At 44.0% G+C, this 23,907-nt stretch overlaps 1 protein-coding gene across 1 annotated transcript in view; it reads right to left on the reverse strand.

The window, feature by feature from the left end:
• FAM227B (family with sequence similarity 227 member B) overlaps positions 1-23,907 on the reverse strand; it is a 1,066,637-nt gene that overhangs the window by 152,950 nt on the left and 889,780 nt on the right. Inside the window, 1 exon segment of the mRNA XM_073568466.1 lies at positions 7,961-8,059. Within this exon segment, the coding sequence (XP_073424567.1) occupies positions 7,961-8,059 (99 nt within the window).

The raw sequence follows: 23,907 nt of genomic DNA on the forward strand, positions 1-23,907 counted from the left end.
CCGTTAGTGATGGGGATCTGTGATTCCAATTATTCCCCGCGAATGATGATTTCCCAGTAAGTGCAGGTCAACCGCAATTCCTGAATTAGTCCTAACCTGCATTCCTGAAAAAATGCAAAAAATTACGTGTCCAAACCACAGTTGCTGTAGCTTGCTTAACAGCTTGGCAGCCGTTCTCAGGCCCAGTATGGATTCGACAAGATTCTAGAAAGTTGATAAAGGGTACAGTTTCACCGGGTAACACGTATGTATGTAGCATAGTTTACACATTAAAAACCTATGTCTATATATCAGGAGGCAGGCTCAGACGGTCTCAGGCCCAGTATGGATTAGACGTGATTGGACAAAGGTGAGAAAGGGTACCGTATCACTGGATAACAGGTATGTATAGCATAGTTTACACATTAAAAACGTAGGTCTATATATCAGGAGGCAGGCTCAGATGGTCTCAGGCCCAGTATGGATTAGACGTGATTGGACAAAGGTGAGAAAGGGTAACGTATCACCGGATTACAGGTATGTATAGAATAGTTTACACATTAAAAACCTATGTCTATAGATCAGGAGGCAGGCTCAGACGGTCTCAGGCCCAGTATGGATTTGACCAGCTTGTACAAAGTTGAGAAAGGGTACGTTATCAATGGATAGCAGGTATATATAGCATAGTTTAAATATTTAAAATCTCCATGTTCTCAGTATGGATTAGACAACAATCTAAAAAGTAGAAAAAAGGAAATGTATTTGAAGCGTACACCAGTATACACTTTTGGTGGTATTTTTAAATCTTCATATATATTTCTGTCTCAGTAAGACAGTCCAGACTCTCCGCAATAGGAAATGAGATGCATACAATTACTGACATAAATTCTAGTGATTGCAGAAATCTAGGAATTCCTATTCACGGGATAAACTTCCGTCACAATTCTCAGAGGTGATGCAGACCCTCAATTAATTAGTGTGTGGAGACAGCAAAAACCTTTCTTTGTGAAGAAAGTGTTGCTGTATCGCAGTACCGTTGATCCCATCGCTGTTACTCATATCCATATAATTTTGATCACAGGGAGAGATGTAAACATGGTGCTCACTGCCTATCATGCTCTGTCACGTAACTTTGGAGTGCAAAAGACAGAAGCCACAGGCCATAGGCGATTCATTTGGATTGGCATGAGAGGGCACATTTAAAAATGTGCGCTGGAATGTAACACATCTGTGGGTAGAAAAACTGTGAAAGCTGATGAGAAACCACCACTGCATCTCATTGTGAGTCGACGTCCATAAGAAATGGAAGCCATTGATCATCTGAAGCTAAATCCTGGCCAGCGGGACAGGGCATAGCTACGTCTTAACCATCATCTTCTATCAGTTCACCAAATTTGTAGTGGCAGTCCCAGTGAAGGATTTGACAGCCCAGACTACACAGCGGAGGAGCAGGGAGAGGTAAACATTGCAAATGCTGGGGCCCTGCCCAAGCAAGGGGGGCCCACTCGTGGGCGTCGGTACTGGCACTGGGCCCCTCATAGTACGGCGGTGTGTCTGATGGCAGGTGTGCACCCCCACCAGAGACACTTGATTGCACTATGAGGGACCCTGTGCCTGTGCCCGTGCCCAAGAGTTGGCCCACCCACCTGTCCAGGGCAACTGCACTCGCATGGTTGCGTGCGCTAGGTGGTGACCCCGGCCATGGGGGGAGTAGGCAGCCCAGTTAGGGAGGTTTACAAAATGGCATATGTTGATGTGGGACATTCACCTGCTGCTAAAGGCAAAATTGGTCAAGTCCCAGGAAGAGGCGGACCAAAGAAAGCCATTTTTCTGTCAACCTATGTGTCATGAGGGTAAGGTGTGACAAAATCCTTGGAAACCCATGCATGGTTGATTTTAATGAAGGTTAGATCATCCACATTTTGGGTCGACAGACGGGTCCTTTTTTCTGTCAGGATTGATCCAGCAGCGCTGAAGACTCTTTCCGATAGCACACTTGCAGCTGGGCAAGCGAGCTCCTGTAAGGCATATTGTGCCAATTCAGGACAGGTGTCCAGTTTAGCTGCCCAATAGCCAAATGGGAATGACCTGTGAGGGAGAACATCGATATGGGAGGAAAAGTAGTTTGTAACCATAGTTGACAAGTGCTGTCTCCTGTCACTTTCAGTTGATGCAGTATTACCAGTCGTGTGAGCGGGACTTGAAAAATCAGTCCACAACATGGTCATGAAACCCCTGTTTCCAATGCCACTTCTGATGTGTGCACCACCAACACCTCTTCCAAGTTGCCCCCGGCCCCTACGGCTCGTGTGACAACCATCACCGCTGCTGTGTGCTGGGAATGCCTCAACCAACCGGTTTACCAGAGTTGCTTGTTTGTTAGCCAATATTAGGTCAAGGTTCTCCTGTGGCATGATGTTTTGGAATTTGCCTTTATAGCGTGGATCCAGGATGCTGGCCAACCAGTAGTCATCATCGTTCATCATTTTGGCAATGCGGGGGTCCCTTTTTAGGATCTGCAAGGCATAATCTGACATGTGGGCCAATGTTCCCGGTGTCAATGATGCTCTGCGAGTGCTGGGTGGAGGAGCACTTTCAGGCAAATCCACATCCCTCCAGTCACGCACAAACCCAGTACCAGACCTTGCCACGCCAACATTTTCTCTTGCCCCACGAGAAGCATCCTCCTCCCCTAAATAATCATCCCCATCATCATCCTCCTCCTCCTCCACCTCGTCTACGACAGTTCCCTGAACAGACAATGGCTGACTGTCATCAAGGCTTCCCTCCTCCTCTTCCTCATCATCCTCGGCTGCAGACGCCTGCTCCTTGATGTGCATCAAAGTTTGCATGAGCAGACGCATAAGTGGGATGCTCATGCTTATGATGGCGTCATCTGCGCTTACCAGCCGTGTGCATTCCTCAAAACATTGAAGGACTTTACAGAGGTCTTTCAGCTTCGACCACTGCACGCTTGTCAACTCCATGTCTGCCCTCAAAGTGCCTGCCCGTCTATCCTCCCACAAATGCATTACGGCCTGCTTCTGTTCGCACAGCCGCTCAACCATGTGCAGGGTGGAGTTCCACCTTGTTGCAACGTCGATAATTAGGTGGTGCTTGGGAAGGTGGAGCAATCGCTGCAGCTTCTGCATATGACTGGAGTGTACCGGCAACCGGCGGATGTGCGAGCACAGTCTTCAAACCTTTTGGAGCAGGCCTGTTAACTCCGGATAATTAGTGAGGAAGCACTGCACCACCAGGTTCAAGGTGTGAGCCAAGCAAGGTATGTGTCTGAGTTTTGAAAGAGCAATGGCTGCCACAAAATTCCAGCCATTATCACTAACTACCTTGCCTGCCTCAAGATGTAGACTGCCCAGCCATGACTCATTTTGTCACTGAAAGTAGTCAGCCAGTACCTCCGCCGTGTGTCTGTCGCCAAAACACATCATTTGCAACACAGCCTGCTGACGCTTTCCACTAGCTGATCGATAGTGGGACACATCGTGTGCACCACTGTCAGCTGCGGATGCAGTGCTCGTGCGACTGCTCTCTGTGGATGAGCTTTTGCTTCTGGAGGAGGAGGAGGGTCAAACACCTACAGCCAACTGTTTCCTATACCGTGGGCTAGGCAGCACTGTGCCATCACAGCTGTCCCCTGTGGACCCTGCATCCACCACATTAACCCAGTGCGCAGTGATGGACACGTAACGGCCCTGGCCATGCCTACTGGACCATGCATCAATTGTGAAGTGCACCTTTCCACTCACTGATTGCTTCAGTGCATGGATAATGCGGTCTTTCACATGAAGGTGGAGGGCTGGGATGGCTTTGCGAGAAAAGAAGTGGCGACTGGGTAGGTCATAGCATGGTACTGCATAGGCCATGAGTTCGCGGAAAGCTGCGCTTTCAACCAACCGATAGGGCATCATCTCTAACGAGATTAGTTTGGCAATGTGGGCGTTCAAACCCAGTGTACGCGGATGAGAGGATGAGTACTTTCTTGTCCTACTCATAGTCTCTGGTAGGGTGAGCTGGACTTCAGAGCTGCATATGGTGGAACTAGCGGTGGACATGGCAGTCTGAGAGGGTTGATGATGGAGTTGGTGTTCTTTCTGATGGCCTAGATTCAGTCTTTCGTTGCAATAACAGTGTGATTTCCTGACTGATTTGCCCTTGCGACGACAACGCAACATTTGCTGCTGGTGGTGTGCTAACCGGTGAACTTACAGTTGGGGAAACAATGTAGCATTGCTGACTACCTTCTTTGGGAGCAGTAGCACATGTGGTACGTGAGTTTTGGTAGTCCGTTCATGCTTGCAAGTGCATGGTGGTTAAATGTCTTAGCATGCAACTGGTATTCAAATTTCTCAGATTTTTCCCTCGGCTAAAGGTCTTTGTGCACTTCTTACAGATAACCTTTGCCTGATCAGTAGGATTTTGTTCAAAAAAGTGCCACACTGCACTCTTCCTACTATGGAAGACATTTTGAGGCCTTGCACGCCGTGCTATTTTGGCCGTCTGGCCAAGCTGTCCTGCAACTCTTTTAGTTTTTGTAACCCATTTTTGGACTTCTCCGGGCTTGCCAGATAACAGCTGTTGCGATGTCGATGCCCGCTGCAGATGCTCCTCCTCCTCTTCTGAGCTATTGGCAGCGGCAGCCTCTACCCCCAATGGCAATGGATGCCAATCTCGGTCAACAACTGGGTCATTCTTCACCTCCTCTTCAGTGTCATGTGCACCTTCCTCTGTGTCACCGTGTATGGTGGTATAGTGTGCGGGAAGGGGCACCTGAGTTTCATCTGGGTCTGATTCTGGCTCAGTACACTGCGAGGACAATGTAGTGCTCTGAGTGAATGTACCAGCAGAATCATCTATCAGTGGCTGTGCATCAGTACGCTCCATGTCAGATTCATCTTTGCCTGGGTAATTCATGATTTGACTTGATAACCCAGGCATGGTATGTGAAAATAGCTCCATGGAGTAATCTGTAGTGTGGCCTGCCGCATCCTTCAATTTTGGTTGGGGTGAAGGACACAAGGAAAGGTGTGGTTCATGAACATGAGCCTCCAATGATGACTCAGTGCTTTTATTTTTTAAAACTTCAGAAGAGGAGGCGATAGAGCTGGAGGCTGAGTCAGCAGTGTAAGCCAAAACTTGTTCTTGAAGCTCCGGCTTTTAAAGCGGTTTACCTACTCCCAGAAAAGGGAGCCTTTGAGGCCTTGTGGAGCCAGACGATGACGCAGGCTCAACACCTCCTGCATTAGGTGCTATTTTGCTTTTGCCACTGCCAGCAGATCCACCACCAACACCATCATTACCAGCTGGCAACCCCCGCCCACTTCCACGGACTCTTCCACCACACTTCCTCATTTTTGGGAGAAATGTACCCAAAAAACCACCGACTATATGGTACTGTAAAACAAGGTAAAAGGTGTATATAGTAGTGGGGAGAATTGGAATCTCTGTAGACTTCAGGACACAGTTGGATTCTGTCAGGCCCTGTTTATTTTACACCGCAATGTGACAGGCAGATTCTGGATGGTGTAATAAAGGTGGATAGAGGACTGTGGAGAATTGGAATCTCTGTAGACTTCAGGACAGAGTTGGATTCTGTCAGGCCCTGTTTATTTTACACTGCAATGTGACAGGCAGATTCTGGATGTTGTAAGAAAGGGGGATAGAGGACTGTGGAGAATTGGAATCTCTCTACACTTCAGGACACAGTTGGATTCTGTCAGGCCCTGTGTCTATAACACCGCAATGTGACCGGCAGAAATTGCCTAGTGTATGACAAACTACAAGGTGTAAATAGAATTGGGCAGAATTGGAATCTCCCTAGAGTGTAGTTCTGTAAGAACGGACAAACTCCTCAGCTTTTCCTTACAGAGTCACACACTTAGCTTCAATTTGGCCGTGATAACAGCCGTTACACGGTACTGAGAGAGGAGCGTGCATGTACACCGCTGTACGGTGTATGTAAAATTGTCAAGCTCCGTGTTTTTGTATACGGACTGACACACGCTGTCTCTCTCTAGTTTTGATTGTAATCAAACAGCAAATATACTAAACTGTTTGAAAAATGGACAAAACTGTAAGGTGTAGGTCTGTAAGAACGGACAAACTCCTCGGCTTTTCCTTACAGAGTCACACACTAAGGCTAGTTTCACATTAGCGTTTACGGCCGCAGCATCAGGCTGCGCATGGCTGCCGCTAAGCCCCGCCCCCTGTCGCGCCTCTGCCGGTAGCTCCGCCTACGGATGCATGACGCTGCATGTGTCCTGCGTCCACTATCTTTAGCACTGGGGACGCAGGCCGTGCGCAGTATGCGTTTGGTGGCGCGTGCGTCCTTTTGACGCTGCGCCGACATACGCCAAATGCAACAGGTTGCGTCAAAATTACATACGTAATATCAGAGGGAAGGGGTTTTACAATGAGTCATTCACCAGAATCATACATCCGTCCTCATACACAGAGCAACAAGTAAGTCTATACTAGCGCATGGCGGAACAGCCATGCGCACCTTTTATAGCAGCCGGGACCTTCCGCAAGCTTCCAGATCTCTGAGATGGACCAATGAGATCTGGAGCGGGACCTGAGCACATGACTCCCGATCTCCAATGGGAGATCGTCCCATGAGCATGCTCAGTAGGAGGACAGAAGGACTTAGCCTCAGGAGAGATTTGCTGCAAGGCAATCTCCTCTGCAATAGATAAACAGCAGGAGACTGCAGAATGTGAGGGTCTGGATCCCTGCGGAGTAAATGCAGAAATCCGACGCCTAACACTGGGTTAGTTATAGCACCATCTAGTGGTGGCTGAATGTATAGCAGTGTCTTTGATAACATTTTCAGTCTTTGACTTTAACAGAAGCAATGCACTATGAGATTGAAGAAATGCTTTGTGGGAAGGAAGCAATGTATTCTGGGACAAAGAAGGGCCATTTTGCTTCTGTGTATATCATAGGGTGCATGTGATTACCTGTCCTCCATGTTAACTCTCCAACTTGAGTTTGTTATCCGGGTAAAGCATATCTGGTAAGCTTAATCTTTCTTACAATGCAGTGTGTGCAGAGAGTTTATCAGAGATGTAATTAGACACCTGTGTTTTTTCTATGTAGGTTGCATCACACTGAATGCTTCTGTATTTGTGTTAGCTGTGATCATCTGCCCAATACTTAGACATGTCATTTGTATTCTTTACAGTTTTACCGCATGTTCTATACTCTTCACCAATAAACAAGTTAGTCTACAGAGAACAGTCTACTTATTTCAGAAGACAGAGCTGTGGTTTATGCTGTATGCTGGAGTGAACAACGTGTCAGCGTGCCTGAAGGCAGAACACACCCCATAGCCTGAAAGAGGCCATTTATAGAAAGTAATAAAAGGTGATTTATCCATAACAAGGCACCTGACATGAAACATACAAGTATCACTCTCCACAGCAGTCTATAAACTGTATGCCCATATTAATAGTTTAGATAGGTCAAATGTGGTTACAGATTCCCTTTAAAAGTGGAAAAAGTTCTGAAATGATTCTTTATGGTATTGTTTTTTTACATGACAAAACTTGGCATTTTACCAGGGGTGTGTAGACTTTTCCCTATCCACTGTCTATCTGTCAACTAAACTGCCCCTTTTTATGAGCATAAGGGAGACAAGTAATAGTATGGAGCAAATGGGAACCATTGAGATTTATTTATTTTTTTTCTTACATTCTTTTTTTTTCAGCATGTTTGGAGAACATTTATACTAACAACTTATTATAAAACATTTTCATTAATAGTTAAATATTTTAGGGTACATCTAAAATGTTATATTTTATGTAGACCACCTTTTCTCTTCATTTCCCTTAGCCCCCTCTGTAGCAGTTAATACCTGTGACATCATAATGAGGGCTTTTGTGAATGGAGAAGAGGTTAGAAGTTCAAAAAACTATATTTTGCCTCAAATATAATTTTAACAACTGTTACAGTGAAAGGATATGGCAAGTGTGAAATTTGAGTGCGCTTTATTCTGTGTCGTGATATTCCATGAATAGAACCTGTGAAGTGATGCTTCTTCAAATAGTTTGACATCAGAAGACTGTTCAAACTCTGGTCCTGGACCACTTCGAGTGAGACTAGGGAAGAATGTTAAAGACATATTAAAATACAAACATTAGGTGCTTTTTAAATGAGTTAAATCGGGGGGTTTATTTTCTCCTGAAGAAATTCTTCAAGTGGATTTGGATAGAATTTCCTCCAAAATAGGCACTGTCAAATCAAAAGGCTGCAAAATGCTTTACAAAAAAAGTCTTTCAAAGCTCTTTAAAGGGAAAGAAAGCCTGTTTCAAAAATATCCCCCAAAAAGGAGCTCTTCCTGAAGCAGTTTCAATTTAAAAAACTTGCAGTTTTTAAATGCCTAAAAAAAACTATGATACAGGAAAGATATATATCTTTGTACCATGTTAGCCAGTAGATAGAAGAATATTTAGAATTGAGAGTCCTCAGTGGTTGAAACCTTTTATTTGGATTGTAGGTGACCACTAGAGGCACTGAAATTAACTTTTTAGACACCATCATTAAGCTAAAGAACAATGAAATAGAGACATCCCTGTATCAGAAGCCTATCGACCGTCCAACATACCTTAAATGGGACAGTTTCCATCCAAAACACATAAAAAACTCTATTGTCTACAGCCAAGCCATCAGATACAATCGTATATGTTCCAACCCCATGGATAGAGACAAACACCTTGGTCGCCTCAGAAAAACCTTTTTGAATCAGGGCTACTATCCAAGAATTATTGAAAACCAAATTACAAGAGCCACCAGAATATCAAGGAATCACCTGCTAAATTACAAAGCTAAAGAAGAAAATAACCGGGTGCCTCTAGTGGTCACTTACAATCCAAATCTGGAGATGCTAAGAGGAGCTTCACAGAAATTACAACCTTTACTGCAGAAAGATCCCCGATTGCAATCCATATTTCCAGACCCCCCACTGCTGTGTTTTAGGCAGCCCCCAAATTTAAGAAGCATAATTGTCAGAAGCTCCCTGTCCTCTCCAACAGCTGCAGGAACCTTTCCTTGCAACCAGAAAAAATAAAATGTAAAACCTGCCCATTTATAATGACCACGGACAAGATAAAGATCCCCAACTCACATCAGGACTACAAAATCCCAGGTACTTTCAGCTGCATCACATCTAATGTGGTGTACTTAATTATTTGTACTAAATGTCCTCCTGGGGGTCTGTATGTGGGGGAGACAGGGTAAAAACTGAGAACAAGGATGAATTCTCATCATCACACAATAAGAGAAAAAAGAATGGATCTACCTGTGGCAAAACATTTTTGTATCCCTGGTCATAGTATGATGGACATTAAATTACTTGTATTAAAAGGTAACTTCAAGTCTCAGAGAGAGAGAATAATCTCGGAGTACAAATTTATGAAAACTTTCCACACATTCAGTGCAGGAATGAATGTGTCACACGGATTTATGTCTTTTTACATCAATTAAGGAATTTGCTCTTCAGAGCTTCTGGGGTCATCACAACGCAGAACCAGAACGCAATCAGAGGGCAATAAAACCTTCACACTGCTTATCTATGAACTGTTCCAATATTTATGCTTATCCTTCTCCCATAATGATAATTCTTCTTCACATCACTTGTCTTTTCTATTGCATTATTTCTGTGCTGTCTTGTGTATAAATATGTGATTCTTCAGATTTTGTATTAGTCAAGCATGATGAAGAGACCTGCGTAGTCTCGAAAACTTGCAATTTGTTACCATCTTTTCAGTTAGCCATTAAAAGGTATCAACCACTGCGGACTCTCAATTCTAAATATTCTTCTAAAAAAAACTATGTAGCCAAACAGTGGGAGAAATAAGTATTTGATCGCTTGCTGATTTTGTAAGTTTGCCCACTGACAAAAACTTGAACAGGCTATAATTTTAAGGGTAGGTTACTTTTAACATTGAGAGATAGAATATCAAAAATAAAATCCAGAAAATCACATTCTATAAATTCTATAAAATTATATGCATTTTACAGTGAGAAGTAAAACTACACGGGGGAAACTTGTTAATGATCTCGAGGCAGCTGGGACCACAGTCACCAAGAAAACCATTGGTAATACATTACACTGTAAACGTTGAAAATCTTGCAATGCCCGAAAGGTCCACCTGCTCAAGAAGGCACTTGTGCAGACCCATCTGAAGTTTGCCAATGAATGCCTGGATGATTCTGTGAGTGATTGGAAAGAAGGTGCTGTGGTCAGATTAGACAAAAACTAAGCTCTTTGGCATTATCTCCTCGCCGTGTTTGGAGGAAGAGAAATGCTGCCTACGACACAAAGAACACCGTCCCTACTGTCAAGCGTGGAGGTGGAAACATTATATTTTGTTGCTGTTTCTGCTAAGGGCACAGGACAACTTCACCCCATCAGTGGGAGAAGGTAGGGAGCCCTGTACCATAAAATCCTGAGTGACAACCTCCTTCCCTCCGTCAGGACATAAAAAATGGGTCGTGGCTGGGTCTTCCAGCAAGACAATGACCTAAAACATACAGCCAAGGCAACAAAGGAGTGGCTCAAAAAGAAGCACATTAAGGTCTTGGAGAGGCCTAGCCAGTCTCCAGACCTTAATCCCATAGAAAACTTATGGAGGGAGTTGAAGCCCCGAGTTGCCAAGCGACAGCCTCAAAATCTTAATGATTTAGAGATGATCTCCAAAGAGGAGTGGACCAAAATTCCTCCTGACATGTGTGCAAACCTCATCATCTACAAAAAACGTCTGACTGCTGTGGTTGCCATCAAGGGTTTTGCCACCAAGTATTAAGTTTTGTTTGCCAGAGGGATCAAATACTTATTTCTCACTGCAAAATGCAAATAAATCTATATAATTTATACAATGTAATTATTTATATTCTATCTCTCAATGTTAACCCCTTACCTACAATTGACGTAATATTCCGTCCATGTGACCCTGGACCTAATTACCATGGACGGAATATTACGTCACCGCGATCAGCGGCGCCCACGTGGTGAGTGCCGCTGATCGCGGCCGAGTGTCAGCTAATTATCATAGCTGACACCCGGCACAATGTGTCAGGGGCGGTCACGGACCGCCCCGACACGTTAACCCCTTGCACACCGCGATCAAACACGATCGCGGTGTACCGGGGGTTAAAGAGAAGCATCGGCAGGGAGGGGGCTCCCTCCTTGCTTCCCTGAGCCCCCCACGGCAGCACAATGTGCAGCGCTGCTGCGGGGGACTCCTTTCCTGCAGGTCCCCGGATCCAATATGGCGACGGGGACCTCCGGGGGCCTGCAGGAAGCTGGCTTCCTCAGTGCCTGCAAAGCGCAGGCATGAGGAAGCCTGTGCAGTGCCTGTGACAGATCGCTGATCTGTCACAGTGATCTGTGATGTGACAGAACAGCGATCTGTCACAGGACAGTTATGTCCCCCCTGGGACATTGTAATAAAGTAAAAAAAAAAAGTGTAAAAATAATTTTAAAAAAATCGCTAAATAAATTAAAAAAAAAAAAAAAATATTCCCCAATAAATTCATTTTTTGGAAATAAAAAAAAAAACACAATAAAAGTACACATATTTGGTATCGCCGCGTCCGTAACGACCCGTCCTATAAAACTGTCCCAATAGTTAACCCCTTAAGCGAACCCCTTAAAAAATAAAAATAAAAAACGAAGCAAAAAATAATGATTTATTATCATACCGCCGAACAAAAAGTGCAATAACGCGCGATCAAAAAGACGCATATAAATATCCATGGTACCACTGAAAACGTCATCTTGTCCCGCAAAAAACGAGCTGCCCTACGGCATCATCAGCAAAAAAATAAAAAAGTTATAGCTCGCAGAATAAAGTGATGCAAAAATAATTATTTTTTATATAAAATTGTTTTCATTGCATAAAAGCGCCAAAACATAAAAAAACTACCTAAATGAGGTATCACTGTAACTGTACTGACCCAAAGAATAAAACCGCCTTATAAATTTTACCGCACCCGGAACGGCGTAAACGCACCACCCAAAAGAAATTCATGAAACGCTGGTTTTTGTAAATTCTGCGTCCCAAAAAACAAAATAAAAAGCGATCAAAAAATGTCACATGCCCGAACATGATACCAATAAAAGCGTCAACTTGTCCCGCAAAAAATAAGACCTCACATGACTCGGTGGGTCAAAATATGGAAAAATTATAGCTCTCAATATGTGGTGATGCAAAAACTATTTTTACAATAAAAAGCGTCTTTTAGCGTGCGACAGCCGCCAAACATAAAAACCGCCATAAATAGTAAATCAAACCCCCCGTTATCACCCCCTTAGTTAGGGAAAAATAATAGAATTTAAAAAATGTATTTTTTTCCATTTTCCCATTAGGGTTAGGGTTAGTGTTAGGGCTAGGGCTAGGGTTAGGGTTAGGGTTAGGGCTAGGGCTAGGGCTAGGGTTAGGGTTAGGGTTAGGGCTAGGGCTAGGGTTAGGGTTAGAATTGGAGGTTTCCACTATTTGCGCACATCAGGTATTCTCCAAACGCAACATGGCGTCTGATCTCAATTCCAGCCAATTCTGCGTTGAAAAAGTCAAATGGTGCTCCTTCCCTTCCAAGCTCTGCCATGCACCCAAACAGTGTTTTACCCCCTCATGTGGGGTATCAGCCTACTCAGGACAATTTGCAAAACAACTTTTGGGGTCCTATTTCTCCTGTTGCCCTTAGGAAAATAAAAATTTGGGGGCAAAAATATCATTTTTGTGGAAAAAAAATATTTTTTTATTTTCACGCCCGGGCGTTATAAACTTCTGTGAAGCACTTGGGGGTTCAAAGTTCTCACCACACATCTAGATAAGTTCCTTAGGGGGTCTAGTTTCCAAAATGGTGTCATTTGTGGGGGGTTTCCACTGTTTTGGTACATCAGGAGTTTTCCAATCGCGACATGATGTCCGATCTCAATTCCAGCCAAAAACGTCAAATGGCGCTGCTTCCCTTCCGAGCTCTGCCATGCGCCCAAATAGTGGTTTACCCCCACATGTGGGGTATCAGCGTACTCAGGACAAATTGCACAATAACTTTTAGGGTCCTGTTACCCTTGGGAAAATAAAAATTGGCAGTGAAAAGATCATTTTTGTGGAAAAAATATGATTTTTTAATTGTACCGCTGTACGTTATAAACTTCTGTAAAGCCCTTGTGGGTTCAAAGTTCTCACCACATATCTAGATAAGTTCCTTGGGGGGTCTAGTTTCCAAAATGGGGTCACTTGTAGGGGGTTTCCACTGTTTAGGTACATCAGGGACTCTCCAAACGTGACATGGCGTCCGATCTGAATTCCAGCCAATTTTGCATTGAAAAAGTCAAATGGCGCTCCTTCCATTCTGAGCTCTGCCATGCGCCGAAACAGTCGTCCCCCCCCACATATCAGGTATCAGCGTACTCAGGACAAATTGCACAATAACTTTTGCAGTCCAATTTCTCCTGTTACCCTTGGTAAAATAAAAAAAATTGAACCTGAAGTATTTTTTTTGTGAAAAAAAGTTAGATGTTCATTTTTTTTTAAATATTCAAAAAAATTCCTGTGACGCACCTAAAGGGTTAATAAACTTCTTGAATGTGGTTTTGAGCACCTTAAGGGGTGCAGTTTTTAGAATGGTGTCACTTTTGGGTATTTTCTATCATATAGACCCCTCAAAGTGGCTTCGAATGTGATGTGGTCCTAAAAATAAAATGGTGTTGTAAAAATGAGAAATTACTGGTCAAATTTTAACCCTTATAACTTCCTAACAAAAAAAAATTTTGGTTCCAAAATTGTGCTGATGTAAAGTAAACATGTGGGAAATGTTAGTTATCAAGTTTTTTTGTGTGCCATATCTCTGTGATTTAAGGGCATAAAAATTCAAATTTGGAAAATTGTGAAATTTTCAAAATTTTCGCCAAATTTCCGTTTTTCTCACAAATAAACGCAAGTTATTTGAATGAAATTTTACCACTAACATGAAGTACAATATGTCACGAGAAAACAATGTCAGAATCACTGGGATCCATGGAAGCATTTCAGAGTTATTACCTCATAAAGGGACAGTGGTCAGAATTGTAAAAATTGGCCCGGGAGTTAACGTGCAAACCACCCTTGGTAGTGAAGGGGTTAAAATTAACCTACCCTTAAAATTATAGACTGCTCATATCTTTGTCAGTGGCCAAACGTACAAAATCAGCAAGGGATCAAATACTTATTTCCCCCACTGTAGCCTAAGATTTACAGAACAATAAAAACTAAATCTGAGATGCGCTGATCCCCCGCAGCTAACTGGATGTAACAATACCTAGGACGGATCATCACCACAGCATAACACGAACAGGTAAGGAAGCCACTCAGGATATCCTTTCCTATATTGTTGAACATTTTCTGGTGAGCACATCTCAGATTTAGTTTTAATTTTCATTTTTTCATTGGACATTGTTCCTTGTGTACCACAGCAAAGAGTGCTTCTGAGTATGCAGCTATAAAACTAGCAGGTATATATTAGCGCTAATGCTCATCTTTTTCTTTTTTATGAGTTACAGAACAAGCTTCCTGACAGATTCACAGTTAAGTGATTTTGCAGGCAGCTATGCTTTGTTATACATACTGGCAGCAAAAGCTAAACAGAACAAATTCAACGTTTTTGAAGAAACTCTTTGCAAAATAATTAATAACCACATCGTGAAATGCTCCCAAAAGTATACATTTAATCCCTTCCCGACATATGAAATATATATACGTCATGGTTGGGAAGCACTTTAAGACCAATACGTCATGTCGTTTACCCGTGCAGAGGAGGCTATGCGCCGGCGATTGCTGATATGAAAGCTGACACCCAACGCTCACTGCCACGAGTGGTGCCACACCGCTACCTGCAGTTTAACCCGCTAAATGCTGCAATCGATATTGTAAAAATATTTTTTTTAAATCACAAAATAATAATTAAAAATAAAAATATATTGTATCCATGAATAAATATTTTTATGAAAAAAATAAACAAAAAAAGGTGTGCATAATAGCTTGTCTGCCACAGGAGGACAATGCTGAACAGAGGCCAGAGTACAGAGTAACTCTTTTGCCTCATTATAGTCAATGCATCCCTTGGGCGTTTCAGCTGAATCACGTCACTTGGAGATTTAGCTGGAAACCCCAAAGTGCTCAGCATAAATGTGAGTCCAAATGTTATGGAAAAAAATTCCCAATAAAAGTTTCTACTGAATCCATGGAAAAAGCAGGTCCCCACTCAGGTTCATCATTTCTTAGCTGAAATATAGGTGGCTTCCATGATATCGATAGTACAAAGACTCTAGAAACATGAAATGGCTCCTCGCCTAAACCCCATTTAACATCCACATACTTGGCATTTCTGTAGCAATAAGAGCCCGCCTAAATTTCAGGTGCAGTTCTCCAGAAGCATAAGCTTGTGATTACCACTTATTGGGCACTACAACATAATGGTGACTACAACGTACTGGGCACTACAATGGCAGTTTGCAATTTCACTCACCAACTTCCACTGCTGCTTGTTTCTGGATACACACATATAGTCAAAATCATCGCTACAGCTGTAGATAAATTCCCAAAAATGTATAAATTCCAAAATGGGTTCACTCAAGGGGGGATTTTGCTGTTCTAGGGGCTCTGTATATGGAGTCCGCAAACTACAGTAGGAATATCTGAGCTCCAAAAAGTCAAAGAGCGCTCTGTCCCGAGTCTCGCAGTACGGCTAAGCAGTACTATACAGCCACATATGGGGTATATCTACATTCAGCAGAAATTTTAGGACACATTTTGTTGCCATTTTTACCCATTTCCCAGTGTGAAAATGTAAATCTGGGGCTAAAACAAAATTTTTATGGTAAAAATGCAATTATTTTTTCTTCACTGCCCAATGGTATAATATTCTGTCACACCCCTGTGGTGTCAATATGATCACTGCACCTCTAGATGAACTAATTGAGAGGTGTCGTTATAAAATGGGGACACTTATGAGATGTACTGTTCTGGCACCTCAGGGATCTGGCAATGTGACATGGCACCCTCAAACCAGACTGGAGCTGCCGTGCACCCAAAGAGTTGTATTCCCTAACATATAGGGTATCAGTGTACTCAGAAGAAATTGCACTACAAATTGTATTGTGCAATTTTTCCTGTTACCTTTGTGTGTGAAAATGCAAAATGTGGAGCTAAAACAACATTTTTGAGGGGAAAATATATTTTTTTATTTTCAAGGCTCTACGTTATAAACTTCTGTGAAGCACCTGGAGGTTTAAGATGCTCACCACACATCTGGATACGTTTCTTGAAGGGTATAGTTTCCAAAATGGGGTCACTTGTGGGGGTTTCCACAGTTTAGGTACATCAGGGACTCTCCAAACACGATATGGTGTCCACTAATGATTCTACCAAATTTTGCATTTAATAGTCAAGTGGCGCTCATTCCCTTCCGAGTCCTGCGGTGGAGTAGTTATCTCCCACACATGGGGTATCTGAATGCTCAGGAGAAATTGTCCAACACATTTTGGGGTCTATTTACTCCTGTTACCTTTGTGAAAATAAAAAAAATTGTGGTCTCAAATAAATTTTTTGTGAAAAAAAAGGTAATGTTCATTTTTTCCTTCCAGATTGCATCAGTTCCTGTGAAGCACCTGATTGGTTAATAAACTTCTTGAATGTGATTTTGAACACAATGAGGGATGCAGTTTTTAAAATAGTGCCACTTTTGGGTATTTTCTGTCATATAGGCCCCTTAAAGTAATTTAAAATGTGACGTGGTCCCTAAAAAAATGGTTTTGTAAATTAGGTTGAAAAAAATGAAAAATCGCTGGTAAAATTTTAACCCTTATAACTTCCTAACAAAAAAAAAGTTTCAATAATTGTGCTGATGTAAAGCAGACATGTGGGAAACGTTATTTATTAACTATTTTGTGTGACATGACTCTGATTTAATGGAATAAAATTTAAATGTTTGAAAATTGCAACATTTTAAACATTTTCATCAAATTTCTGATTTTTTCACAGATAAATGCAAGTCATATTGAATAAATTTTACCACTTATCATGAAGTTCAATGTGTCACGAAAAAACATTCTCAATCAGTCGGATCCATTAAAGCTTTCCAGAGTTATTACCACATAAAGTGACACTAGTCAGTATTGTAAAATTTGGCATGGTCATGAAGGTGGAAACAAGCTTGGGGGTGAAGGGGTTAAAGAGGGGAAAAAGCAAAGTGGGGCTTTTCACGGTCTCACTATTTTGAGAGCTTTGTAGGACCTCTATCTTTTAAGCTGGAAGGTACCACAGCATTTGAGGAGTGGACTGTGAGTGTTGAGTATGTGATCACAGGGAAGATTTGTGCTGCTGCCTTACTTCATACTGGATCTTATTAGATCCCATGTATTGTAAGATGGATTTCTACGGTATGTATTATGGAGCATCAAGGAGTTTAATAGGAAGAAAAGAAGCCACATTGGAGGTAAACCATTAGACAGACTTCCCTTTTTGTGACTTTTATTGGCTCTGTGTGTACATAGTGAGAGATTCAAATTAATTATTCTCATCTTCAAGACCCTATCCCAATATACAGTAGGTGTAATAATAATAATAATAATAATATTAAATAACTACAATTAGAAATGTAGTATAATTCTTCTGATTCTCTATCACCATTACCCCATGTGTAGGGCATTGCAGTAGCTTAGCGATCTATGGATATGACCACTAAAAACTCTCACTATATGAGTTGTCAGAACTAGTGATAAGCGAGCATACTCGCCACTACCCGGTACTCACCCGAGCATGTCACTGCTTGGTATTTCCGGGGTTGCTCGGCAGGAGCTTGGGTCCCTGCCCTGCATGTTTGGCGCTCTTTAGAGAGCCAATGAACATGCAGGAATTGTCTGCCACACACTGTAATGCCGCAGACATATTGGTTGTGGCATTACAGTGATTGGATAGCTGCACATCGTCATCATGCCTATATCAGACCTGGCACCACCATGCTCATCACACTCCAGAATCAGGCAGTGTGGGGAGAGTTGCTGCTGAGCTAGGAAGAGATTTGCTGGTGTCTTAGTGTAGGTATACGACAATATATTAGACACATATCTATCTCAACTAACAGTCCTTCTGAGGACTAATCCAGCTGCATAGATGTGAATGTGGCAGACTGCAGTGCATATAGCAAGAGGGTCCATTCCAGTTCTGTCTGCTGCTGCTGCTGCTACTGCTGCTTTGACACATATTTCTAGACATAGCCCCAGGCATCAGGGGCCAGGAATAATTTTTTTTGGGATCTTAATCCTGATTATTTGCTTAAAAAACAATCCAGAGAACACCGTTTTTCTGCTCCATTTGCTTGTTGGCACTGAAGAATACAGCCAGATCCTTTACATATTATAGCGCTAAAAATCCACCTATTTAAAACTGTGGTTTGTCCATCACATGGATCACATATAATTGCACTCAAAATTCTGCCATTTCTGGTCTCCACTTAAATTTTGTTGCAGTGTGTTGTAGAAGTTATTGACACCAGTTTGCTGGTAAAAATAGTTACCTACAGGCCAGCTATTCAAAACTGTGGTTTGTTCGTCACACGGATCACATGTACTGTGGTTTGTCCATCACATGGATCACATATAATTGCACTCAAAATTCTGCCATTTCTGGCCTCCGTTTAAATTTTGTTACAGTGTGTTAATGAAGTTATTGACACCAGTTTGCTGGTAAAAATAGTTACCTACTGGCCAGCTATTCAAAACTGTGGTTTTCCGTCACACGAATCACATATAAGTTAGCTCCAAATTCAGCCATTTGTAGTGAACGTGAAAAATATTGTCCTCCATTTAAAATGAGCAAGGCGCGTAGCAAGGGACGGGGAACAGGACGTGATGATGATGGTACATGCAGAGGCCGAGGGCAAGCTAAAATTGCGCCACAACAAACATCCACATTTTCTCACCAGACTTTCCTGTCTAGGGGACCGCAGCACATCACTATTGAACCCAGAGCAGTGTCAAAAGGTTGCTGGTTGGATAGCGGATAATGCTTGCAGTCACTTTGCCACCATCACCACCACCCTGTCTTCCACACGGTCAAGTCTCAGTAGCAGTGAGTCTGGACCGCATATTCCTCACCCTGATCCTTCTTCTTCCCACCATGCCGAGTGCCCGGAGACAACTGATCCCACACTTGGACACTCTAAAGAGCTGTTCACTTTTCCATTAATAGATTCGGGCCTCTCAGCCGGTCCACTTGAAGCGGGGCAAGAGGAGATCGCATGTAGCGATGCCCAAATATTTGAGCAGCCATGGTCACACAAAGGTGACAGTGGGAAAGTGTCATAAGAGGTGGATGATGATGAGACACAATTGTCAGAAAGTCAGGAGGAGTACCAGGTTGCGGAAGTTGAAAACGAGGTGGTGGATGATATAGTAACTGACACAACCTGGCAGGAGGACATGCAGAGCGAGAACAGCAGTATACAGGGGGAGGGAGGTGTAGCACCCCAACAGGCAGGAAGAAGCAGTGTGGTGGCCACAGACAGAAGACGGGCAATCGTTCCCTGTAACACCAACAAAACGGAATTTGCCAGTACAACTGTTAGGTCTTTCCTAGTCTGGTTGCTTTGTAAAGACTCTGCCAATAACCCCAAAAGGCCATTTGCACCACCTGGCAGGCCAGCAGGGGTAGCCTGACTATCACCAGCATGATCAAGCACATGGCAGCAAAGCACCCGACTTCGTGGGTCGAACCCCAGGGTCCAGGAACAGTGTCTGTGGATGACACCACTGCTTCTTCTGCTGTTGTGCATGCAAGCCAATCCCCTGTCCATGGTGCTTGTGAAGATGCCTCCTGCCCAGCACCTGTCATTGCACACCCTCAAGTAGCACCATCTTCAAGCACGTCCACGTCCTTGTCCCAGCCCAGCATTCAGTTGTCCATACCCCAGTCCTTGGAACGCAAGCGCAAATATGCAGCCAACGCCCCACAGACCACACAACTAAATTCCCACATTTCGTGACTGCTTGCGCTCGAATTGTTGCCATTTAGGCTCGTGCAGATGGAAGCTTTCCGCAACCTGATGGCGGTGGTCATCCCTCAGTACTCGGTCCCCAGCCGCCACTATTTCTCCTGGTGTTCCGTCCCCGCAATACACAAGCATGTGTCCCACAACATTAGCCGTGCCCTCAACAATGCAGTTACTGGGAAAGTCCACCTAACCACGGACACGTGGACAAGTGCTTGTGGGCAGGGATGGTACATCTTGCTGATGGCAAACTGGGTTAATGTAGTTGAAGCCGGGACTCAGCCGGACCTTGGCATGGAAAACGTCCTCCCAACGCCGAAGATTGCAAGCCCTAGGTTAATCAGTGTTGCTCCCACAGTCTACAGCTCCTACACCTCCATCTCCAAAATGACCACATCAGTTATAAGCTGGAAGCACTGCCTCAGCCAAGCGGCCACAGGCTGTGCTGAAGCTAATATGCTTAGGTGACAAACCGCACAATGCTGAAGAGTTGTGGACAGCTCTGAAAGTGCAGGCAGATCTGTGGCTGACACCACTTAACCTACAGCCAGGCATGGTTATGTGTGATAATGGCTGGAATCTGGTGGTGGCTCTGAGGCGAGGCGAGCTCACACATGTACCATGCATGGCCCATGTGCTTAACCCATGGTTCAGCTGTTTCACAAAACCTACCCGAAGCTGCCTGATCTGCTTATCAAAGTGCGCCGCCTGTGTGCCCATTTTAGAAAGTCAGCTACAGCTTCCTCCGCCCTTGTCATGCTTCAGCAGTGTTTGCAGCTCACCGACTGGTGTGTGATGTCCCTGGAACTCTACACTGCTGATGTTGGGAAGGATTTGTGAGAAGAGGTCAGTTGTTGACTACCAGCATCAACAAGGCCGTCGGTATTCAGTTCAGACTCAACACATAAGACCTCATGAGTGAACATGGATGTCAGACATATGAACCATCCTCCAAAACTTTGAGGACTCCACCAATATGGTGAGCGGCGTTCACGCCATAACTAGCGTCACCATCCCACGTCTCTGTGTTCTGAAAGGCTGTCTGCTCATAATGAAAGAGTATGCATTGCAGGCAGAGCATGATGAGATGGAGCAAGGAACCATACAGGGTACACACAGCCCAGCCTCATCTCATCCCAACGTGGATTGGGTGACATTGAGGAAGAGGAGGAGGAGGGTGAGGAGGAGGAAGAACAGGAGCTAGTTTAATGCGCTATAGATGGTACTAACTGCACAAATGTCATACTGTCTGTTCAGCATGGATGGCCTGAGGACAAAATTTTGGGTGACAGTCATTACACATTGGTGACACTACTAGACCCACACTACAAGGAGAACTTTCTATCTCTTTTTCCTGAGGTGGACAGGTCTATTAAAATGGGGTCGTACCAGAAGGCACTTGTTGTGGTATTATTAAAAAAAAATTCCCATCTGAAAACGCTGGCGGCAGAGGTCACAGTTCGTTGGACAACCAAGGCGTACAGGCGAGAGAGACACAACTCCAATCCAGCAGAGGCAGGGGAACACTGCCAAAGTTCTGGGATAGTTTTCTCAGACCCTCCCATCACACAGGCCCTGAGGCATGGGGTACTCTCACAAGGAGGGCAAAGTTTGGAAGGATGCTGAGGGAGTACCTTGCTGACCGTACCAACATCCTCTGTGATTCCTCTGTGCCTTATAATTAGAGTTGAGCGAAACGGGTCGAAAAAATTCAAAAGTCGCCGACTTTTGGCAAAGTCGGGTTTCATGAAACGAAACCCGACCCTAGGATGAGGTCGGCCACGAGGTCGGCGACTTACGCGCCAAAGTCGCGTTTCAAAAGTTTGTTTTGCGCTCTTTTTCAGCCAATCAGGATCCACGGACACTGTGGGCAATGTGATGACATAGGCACGGGTCACCACCATCTTTCAGAAGGGCATGCAAGTGATTGGCTTGCTTTGGTGGGCGTCACAGGGGGTATAAAAGGGCGTGCACGCCGACCGCCATCTTACTTCTGCCGATCTTAGTATAGGGAGAGGTTGCTGCTGATTCTGTAGGGAGAGCGTTAGGCAGGGAAGAAGACAAAAAAACTGCTTCTGCTGCTAGCGATTTGGCCTGCACAACACACCAGTCACTGTGTGTGCAGTGCAAGGGGAGGCTATATAGTGGTGTATCAGTGGTGTTGGTTGTTGGGCTGCCTTTTAAGGCTTCCTGACAGGCTGGCATTGCTGTTTACCCACTGCTCCGCAAACTGCTTTTTTAAAAGCAATCCCAATTTTTTTTTTTTTGTCCTGCAGAGAAGAAAAAAAAACTGCTTCTGCTGCTAGCAATTTGGCCTGCACAACACACCAGTCACTGTGTGTGCAGTGCAAGGGGAGGCTATATAGTGGTGTATCAGTGGTGTTGGTTGTTGGGCTGCCTTCTAAGGCTTCCTGACAGGCTGGCTTTGCTGTTTACCCACTGCTCCGCAAACTGCTTTTTTAAAAGCAATCCAATCTCCCTTATCCTCTAGTCACTTTTGTCACAGCTGTGCCATCGAGCCTGTCACATAGCGCTCAGATATTCATTGGGCCTCACACAATCCAAAAGTGTCCAGTGTCCAAAAGTGTGTGCAGAGATTCAAAATCTCCCTTATCCTCTAGTCACTTTTGTCACAGCTGTGCCATCGAGCCTGTCACATAGCGCTCAGATATCAGTGGGCCTCACACAATCCAAAAGTGTCCACTGTCCACAAGTGTGTGCAGAAATTCAAAATCTCCCTTATCCTCTAGTCACTTTTGTCACAGCTGTGCCATCGAGCCTGTCACATAGCGCTCAGATATCAGTGGGCCTCACACAATCCAAAAGTGTCCACTGTCCACAAGTGTGTGCAGAAATTCAAAATCTCCCTTATCCTCTAGTCACTTTTGTCACAGCAGTGCCATCGAGCCTGTCACATAGCGCTCAGATATCAGTGGGCCTCACACAATCCAAAAATGTCCAGTGTCCAAAAGTGTGTGCAGATATTCAAAATCTCCCTTATCCTCTAGTCACTTTTGTCACAGCAGTGCCATCGAGCCTGTCACATAGCGCTCAGATATCAGTGGGCCTCACACAATCCAAAAGTGTCCACTGTCCACAAGTGTGTGCAGAAATTCAAAATCTCCCTTATCCTCTAGTCACTTTTGTCACAGCAGTGCCATCGAGCCTGTCACATAGCGCTCAGATATCAGTGGGCCTCACACAATCCAAAAGTGTCCAGTGTCCAAAAGTGTGTGCAGATATTCAAAATCTCCCTTATCCTCTAGTCACTTTTGTCACAGCAGTGCCATCGAGCCTGTCACATAGCGCTCAGATATCAGTGGGCCTCACACAATCCAAAAGTGTCCAGTGTCCAAAAGTGTGTGCAGATATTCATAATCTCCCTTATCCTCTAGTCACTTTTGTCACAGCAGTGCCATCGAGCCTGTCACATAGCGCTCAGATATCAGTGGGCCTCACACAATCCAAAAGTGTCCAGTGTCCAAAAGTGTGTGCAGATATTCAAAATCTCCCTTATCCTCTAGTCACTTTTGTCACAGCAGTGCCATCGAGCCTGTCACATAGCGCTCAGATATCAGTGGGCCTCACACAATCCAAAAGTGTCCAGTGTCCAAAAGTGTGTGCAGAAATTCAAAATCTCCCTTATCCTCTAGTCACTTTTGTCACAGCAGTGCCATCGAGCCTGTCACATAGCGCTCAGATATCAGTGGGCCTCACACAATCCAAAAGTGTCCAGTGTCCAAAAGTGTGTGCAGATATGCAAAATCTCCCTTATCCTCTAGTCACTTTTGTCACAGCAGTGCCATCGAGCCTGTCACATAGCGCTCAGATATCAGTGGGCCTCACACAATCCAAACGTGTCCAGTGTCCAAAAGTGTG

This window comes from Dendrobates tinctorius, unplaced genomic scaffold, assembly GCF_039654945.1.
Source record: "Dendrobates tinctorius isolate UK_male_01 unplaced genomic scaffold, ASM3965494v1 ptg000022l, whole genome shotgun sequence".
Taxonomy (NCBI): Eukaryota; Metazoa; Chordata; class Amphibia; order Anura; family Dendrobatidae; genus Dendrobates; species Dendrobates tinctorius.